We start from the raw sequence: 7,411 nt of genomic DNA, 5'->3' as shown, positions 1-7,411 counted from the left end.
CCGCCCCCCCCCTTTTTATGCCCCACCCCCCCACCCCCCCCCCCCCCCCCCACACACACACACACACACAATATTTTGCAGTATTATGATGATTATATTAGTTGTATTACCTCCCCCACGCCACTAGAGGCAGTACCAACCCCGAAAAGATGTGACTAAGGAGCAGATTTAGACTATAGAATTTGGTAAAATCCATGCTGAGAGTGGAGCTCGTTCCCGCAGCTCTGATTGGCTCAGCAATGTAACGTGATCCTCTGCAGCAAGTGATGGCAAAGCGGGGCGTCATCACGACTTTACACAGTGTGTCTTTACCTCCGTGGCAGAGGCTCCACCGAACCCCTGAGACCGACTCACCGAACCCCTGGGGTTCGATCGAACCCAGGTTAAAGAACCACTGCTTTAGAAGCTCTCTGAAGCTAGAACTCCTCGGCTGGAAGACATGAATGAGCATGTAAATATGTGCATATTATTCAGTATTAATCGTTATTGAATCACCGTTGTTTCTCTATACAGTACTAAATAAATATAAAAAAAAATTATGACCGACTGCGTGCTTTGTAAAATGCTCATTATTCATCAATATCAGAGTATTATATTCCTATTATATTTTGTTTTCCTCACTAAGAATATTTAAATATGCTGAACTATGTATCAATCCAATACTTAATACTTTAAAAACTACATGTCCTTGTAAATGTAGCTATGATAGCTGTTTGAATAAGGTTTACAGGAATAAAGCGTGATAATCTGTTTAGTATTTAGTGAGTTCTGATCGATTAATGCGCTGATACATCATTATGCCTGAGAAATATAACGCTGAGTGGAGTGGTCCATTAGGCGACTTTAATTTATAGCTTTATTCTGTAGCAACCATATGGAGCTACAACAGTCTCATAATTAACAGGACGCACAGGACGAGATTCACGACAATATTAACATGGGGATAAATAGCTAATATGTTAGATATCTCACTTACCGCTCCGCTGTCACTGCCAGAAGCCAGGATGAGGTCGAAACTGTCGGACCGTCGTCATGGCTACAGCGCTGCTGGAATGGGTTAATGTGATTGTCTAAAACAGAGGTTACCCCACGTGGGGGTTTGTTCATATGATTGGCTAAAACAAGGAAGCTATCTGATTGGTTACTGATCACCCAATCAGATAAACTACTTATTAAACAAAGACATTTGTGGATTGAGACATCAGGGGAATCTCAAAATTCACACAATTGCAGCAACTCAGGCCAGAAGCAGCTTGGAAATCAAGATATATTTGGGTTTACATCAAAAATTACAAGTGTGGATTTCATCCTGCGCATTTGTGAATTATGAGACTGTTTTAGCTCCATAGAACCAGAAGGTTCGGTACCGGTCGCAGAGCTGAGTGATTGTTCTTGCAGTTCTGCCTCTGGCCGGAAGAGGCAGCACACACCACCAGAACCCCTCTCCCCCCGAGAAGAAGTCCCGAACCCGACCGTCATGGCCGAACTGAACCGGCAGCTCCAGGAGTACCTGATCCAGTCCAAAAGCGGCGGCACCAAGTCCAGCTCCAGCACCTCGGTGGAAGTGGGTGAACCGGAAGCGGTACCGGGCAGCTGGTTCGGCCGATGGTCCAGTCCGTGGTCCGGGCAGAGCTCCGGCGGCAACGGCAGCTCCTCCTGGCCCTGGTCGGCCGACCCGGACCCGTGCCTGCCCGGAGTGACCCGGAAGCAGCGCCTGCTGGGGTTCGGGCTCTGCGCGGCCATGTCGGCTCTGTGTTTCGGGCTGTCGGCCCTCTACGCCCCGCTGCTGCTCCTCTACGCCCGGAAGTTCGCGCTGCTCTGGTCGCTGGGCTCGCTGTTCGCCGTGGCGGCGGTGGCGGCGCTGCGAGGCCCCAGCCGGCTGCTGGCCGGCCTGCACCGCTCCCCCGGGGCCGCGGCCTACCTGGCCTCCCTGGCCGGGACGCTCTACGCCGCCCTGGGCCTCCACAGCACCGTGCTGACGGCACTGGGAGCCGGTCTGCAGGTGGCGCTCATCCTGGGCTGCCTGCTGGCGCTGCTGCCTGGGGGCAGCGCTGGGATCCGGGTTCTGGGCGGCTGGACTTTCTCCGTCCTCAAGAGGACCGTGAGCGGCAGAACCCTGTCGATCTGAGCGGAACCGAACCCAGAGGCGGAACCGGAGCGTATCGAGACTTTCCTCTGCAGGACTAAACCCTGGGCGCTGATTGCCAGGAGGATCTGGAGTTCCGAGGACCAAAGTACAAAAACTGACCCAAAAACTGTGATGGGGGGGGGAGGGTGGTTCTGGTTCTGAGTTGTTGTAGCTTTATTAATAAAACAGGTACTACCAGCGGACTGGGTCACAGACATGAAAACCCAGACTCTGGTTCCGGACGAGCTAACTGGACCCCAGGGTTCCTCCCGGTTCCGTATCAAAGAAACATCCTGGTGGGAGATGAAGGAATGAAAATAGTGACATCACTGGGAGCCGGTCCGATTGGACCGCTTCAAACTCCATAGGAACCCTGGGATTCCCCGACAAGAACCTGTGCAGTCAGACAGGTTCTGGTTCTGGTGTTGAAGCAGAAATCCATCCAGCTTGTTCTCCGTTTGGGATTTAAGGTGGATCGGTTGTTTTATTATGAATACAGGGATTCAGCGGGTCAGAACCAGAACCTGCCGTCTGATTCTGGCCAATCAAACACGTTATTTGGGCGGCCCACAGGGGGCGCCACGCTGCCAGCAGTTCAAGTGTGAATCTTTATTGTCCAGTTCGGTGAAAACACAAACACATAGAAATCTGTTAGAAAACGCTGCAGAAACAAAACTGAGTCTCTACATCAGACACCTGCTGCACGGTGGCCACGCCCCCATGGGGGCCACGCCCCCTAAGGGGTGAGCCAGGTCACATGACCAACAGTCTGAAGGTGGTGAGCGGCCCTACCGGCCCCGCCCGCCGGCCCTCGGCCCCCCCCTGGGTGGTGGTCCCCCCCTCCTCAGCCCCGCCCCCCCCGCGGGCCCCCAGCCCCCCCGCCCGCCCCGCCCGGGGGGGCCGTAGCCGCCGTCGTCCCTCTGAGGTCGTCCGCCTGCGGAGACAAACATGAAGAGGGAAAATCCTGAGATTCAGATCAAACCTGCAAAAGATTCAGTAGAAATTAATTCAATAAAGAGAAAGGCCTAGTTAAAACAATCTTATTATTTGCTGTGAAACATTTACAAATTCTATTTTTACTTTGCAATAAAGTGCTTAATATAATGGTTTGACTATTTGTGAAATTTTTAAAAATACACAACTATTAGCATGTTTGGAAAAACATTTACTAAATCAGAGTATTTATCATTTAAGATCAGAGATTTTCAGTCAGAACTAAAATGAAACGGATCCGAGTCGATCTACTGAAGAGCAAACGTTTCATTTATGGCTCAAATCAACTCCACGACGGTTTCATTCTGGATTTAAAGGAGCTCAGGGTTTCAGCTGGTTTTCAGTTTTCTGGAAGTTTGTTCCAGATTTGTGGAGCATAGAAGCTGAATGCTGCTTCTCCATGTCTGGTTCTGGATGTAGAACCAGAACCTGAGCGGTCTGAAGGTCCAGCAGTGACGATATGTGAAGGCTTAGAGGCCGTTATCGACCAGCTCATGGTGAGAAGGAGCTGGATCTGAATATTAACGAGGTGGAGGAGCAGAGTCAGACATCGCTGAAAACCAAAGAGGTAAAACATCATTTTGAGGATGTAACAGTTGAAATATATATATGGAAAAAATAAAAATGTAATTGGTTGAATATGTAGGGCTCCTGGTTCTAATACGAATCTGAACAGTTTGAAACCTACAACTGCAAAGGTCCGTTTTATCGACATGAACAACTTTAATATTGATCAGTAAACGATCACAAAGTCTTTCCCTCAAATTACAAGAGATTTCATAAAGCATAGATCAACTGAGGCTGACGGTACGAACAAGAAAAAATAAATTCACCGCGACTTTACGGGGAGCAAAACAAGGTTATTATAGCAAACAATAAAAATAATAAATAAAATTTTAAAGGTGTCTGGAATATTTTAAACTCATTAGGAAAATCTCCAAGCACACAAATAATACAAACCTTAACAACTTAGAAGAGATAGTTCATAATTGTAGCACATGAAACACTAAACGACATTAGTGAGAAATCCAGATTCCATGTTTGTCAGAGTGGAAGGAAAAGAAACGATGGCCATAATAAATAAATGTAAAAATAAAAGGTCAACTGACTGTGATGGCATCGACATGATAATAGTAAAGAAGGTGATTGTAGAAATTATCCAGCCGCTAACATATCTGGAATCTGTCAATGAAAACTGGTAAATTCACACAAAATATGAAAACTGCAAAAGTCATCCCACTGTATAAATACAACATCATTTCACAAATTACAGGCCTGTTTTACTTCCACTGGCCTCCAACGTTTTGGAAATTTGTTTCCAGATTGGAAAGATTCATTAACAAACACCAACTGGCTGGGAGTCGGTCTGGGTGGAGACCACAGCCACCGGTTCCCCAGACGGAGACCAACCTGCTGCTGGGGACTGACCCACTTAAAAACAGCATTTCATCCAACTGACCATGAAATACTCATCAGGAACGAAGAGGTCCAAGAGGAGACGGTTAGCACTGGATGAAAAGTTCTCTCAGCAACAGATGATGATTTCCATTTTGCACATTACAGAAAAGAGCCAGTCCAACAGTTCAGGCTGATTTCTATCGTCACACCAACAATTTATCTATAGATTCTTTCCTCTGAAACTCACTGATTTGGTAGAGTTTCAAACTGCACAGTTTATGTACAAAGCTAGAAACAAATTGTTACCAGAAAATGTTCAGACATTGTTTACTGATAGAGTGGAGGGTCTGACTGTAGAGAACAGCTGAACTTCAGAACGCTAAACGTTCAAACAACCATGAAAACAACGAGCCAATCGGTGGCTGGGGAGACGATCTGGAACAAAGAGAAGCAACGTCCATGAAAAACCTCAAGATGTTTTATTAGAAGCAACAGGGAATTACAGCATGGAGGACGACCGGGGCAACTGGGTCTGTGTGTTACGGCTGTGTAATAATATCGATTTTGCGATATATATCGATATTTTCTTTCCTAGAAAAAAATCAATATTCATCCGCAAGTATCATAACATCCAACTGTCACCTGTCTCACTCACTGCTGCTTCGCCAGGAGAGTGATTAGGTCAACCAGGCTTAGAGTGATTCCTTCACATGTGAAGTGTCAGGGTTAAAAGGTATCACACTATGCAGAGCAGGTACTTGGTGCACTTTATTTACTTTACAAATGCATGTAAGCTACAGTTTGTACTGTTTCAATTAAAAGAAACATGTTTTCTCGCCACTTTGATTCATTTTGTCTAGCTGTCGACTTTAAGTCTGTGTCCATGTCCAACCAGAGCCAGGTTGGTGCTTTTAATCAGTTTTCAGTTAAATTAATTCAATCCAACTCTATAAGTCACAAAATGTCACCAAAATCACTCTGTCCCTCTAAAATCTTTCAGAAAATCGGAAAAGTGTATTGAATTGTATCGTTTGCTGAATATCACAATATATATCGTATCGTGAACAGAATATCGTGTATCGTATTGTGAGATTATTGTGTCACTACAGCCCTAGTGTGTGTATACATTATATATGTAGATGTGCAGGAGTTATTTTCGTCTGGTTCAGGAACTATTTCTGATTTAGAGAAGGATTCAGGAAATGGGAAGATTATTGATGTTATGAAATGAAAAAAGGTTCTGATTATAAAAGTCAAACTTCCTCCGTTTCAGACTCAGAGCAGGAGGAGATTTACATGGATTGGAGTTTGTATACTTGGTAATAAGGTATTGTATTTACATTTCTTATTTTATTACGTTTTGCTGGTGAAATGTCTGTGTGAAACAAATCATCATCATGACATAATGAAGGGGTTAGCTAACGGAGCGTCAAGGACGTCACTGAATGTGGGAGTGCTGTGGTGGTGCAGGGGTTAAGCACATCCCACATATGGAGGCCTCAGTCCTTGACGCGGATGTCCCAGGTACGATTCCCGGCCTGGTGACCTTTGCCACATGTCTTCCCCGTCTCTCATTACCCACGTTCCTGTCAACTAACTATTAAATAAAGGCCCCTAGAGCCAATAAATCCTTTAAAAAAAAAACCGTCACCGAATGCATTTGGATCATTTTTGTTCCCCGGGACAAAAACAGCAAAAACTAATAATTGTATCCAAAGCATGCAGAGCAGTTGGATCCTCCAGGAGGCAGCTAGCAGCTAGCACACAGCGCTAACAGGAGGCTCAATGCTGACCAACAGCCAAGACGTCTCTACTGACACACAGCATTCATGTCTACAACTAGCTTTGCTGTCCCTTAGCGCTTCCACAGAGAGAAGGAACCGACCGCCAGTCAGATGAAGTCTGGCAGGAAATCCCTCTCCATTCTGCTGGAGCTCAAAACACAGATTTCCCCTCTGATGTGGGAACGTCCCGAGAATAAAACGTAGCCAGACCCCTTGAAGAGGCGGTGTGGGGAATCGTTTGGGCTAAAACGCTTTCCTACACAATCGCTGAGACGGTTATGACCTTGTTTAGCATGCCACAGACAACTGGGAAAAATGAAGACTGAAAAATATAACCCAAAAACAACATAAACATGTCTACGCAGCACCGGGAGGGAAGAAATGGACATTTATGCATTTTTAGACACTAAAAGTACAAAAATTATTATTCAAGGGCTACAAAAGTGGATTTTGAACCACATGTACCCTTTAACTGAAAGTCATGAATCACTGACCTCCGTCTGGAGCCTCGTGGTCCCCGGTCCCAGGGCCGTCCTGCCAGGGACGCTTACGGGGCGGCAGGGACGCCATGTCCATCCCCTGCATGGACGAGGGACGCTCCCGCCCCCCCGGAGACGAACCGTCGTCCCGAAACCCGTCATGGCCTGAGGACAGGAGGAGACGAGGGTCAGCGTGACAGACGGCCGTCCCTTCGGACACCATGGCCCCGCCCCCCGACCCCTCACCTCCTCCCCGCGGGGGCCCTCCTCCTCGGGGGGGCCTCCCTCGGCCCCCGGACTCCCAGCCTCGGCCGACCTCCTCGCCGCCGTCAAAGCCCTCCTCCTGGCCGCTGTAGTCCTCGGTGTAGCCCCGCCCCCCTCGGCCCGGCCCGCCCCCTCGGAACCTGCAACAGGAGCCAGAACCGGTCAGAACCGGCCAGAACCGGCCAGAACCGGCCAGAACCGGCCTCACCCACTCAGATGCGGCTCGCCCACCTGTCGTCCCGCCGTCCTCTGAAGTCCCCCACACCGAAGCGGTCGTCGGAGCCCCAGGCCCCGCCCCCCCCGTGCCCCCCCCCCCCGCGCCCCCCCCCCCCGCACCCCCCCCCCCCCCCCTCCCCCCCCCCCGT

The 7,411-nt window shown here is 48.3% G+C and overlaps 2 protein-coding genes across 2 annotated transcripts in view; one reads left to right on the top strand and one right to left on the bottom strand.

The window, feature by feature from the left end:
- Nucleotides 1–1,114: 1,114 nt before the first annotated feature.
- sft2d3 (SFT2 domain containing 3) lies at nt 1,115–2,331 on the top strand. Its single transcript, XM_015015544.1, has one exon. It carries the CDS (start codon nt 1,478–1,480, stop codon nt 2,126–2,128), a length of 651 nt encoding a protein of 216 aa, XP_014871030.1. The 5' UTR covers nt 1,115–1,477; the 3' UTR covers nt 2,129–2,331.
- Nucleotides 2,332–2,715: 384 nt separating this feature from the next.
- LOC106935184 (pre-mRNA 3' end processing protein WDR33-like) overlaps nt 2,716–7,411 on the bottom strand; it is a gene marked incomplete at its 5' end in the record, with an annotated part of 12,336 nt that continues 7,640 nt past the window's right edge. The window contains 4 exons of the mRNA XM_015015536.1: nt 2,716–3,062; nt 6,798–6,947; nt 7,029–7,186; nt 7,278–7,362. Of these exons, the coding sequence (XP_014871022.1) occupies nt 2,917–3,062; nt 6,798–6,947; nt 7,029–7,186; nt 7,278–7,362 (539 nt within the window). The remainder of the gene's footprint in view (nt 3,063–6,797; nt 6,948–7,028; nt 7,187–7,277; nt 7,363–7,411) is intronic.

The sequence above is a fragment of the Poecilia latipinna genome, unplaced genomic scaffold (assembly GCF_001443285.1).
Source record: "Poecilia latipinna isolate Pla-1442-1.1 unplaced genomic scaffold, P_latipinna-1.0 Scaffold1924, whole genome shotgun sequence".
NCBI classification, from domain to species: domain Eukaryota; kingdom Metazoa; phylum Chordata; class Actinopteri; order Cyprinodontiformes; family Poeciliidae; genus Poecilia; species Poecilia latipinna.
This window is presented reverse-complemented; position numbering and strand designations above follow the sequence as displayed.

Excerpts from the sequence above, each read along its gene's own strand:
- sft2d3 (XM_015015544.1), top strand. The coding sequence starts at position 1,478 with ATGGCCGAACTGAACCGGCAGCTCCAGGAGTACCTGATCCAGTCCAAA.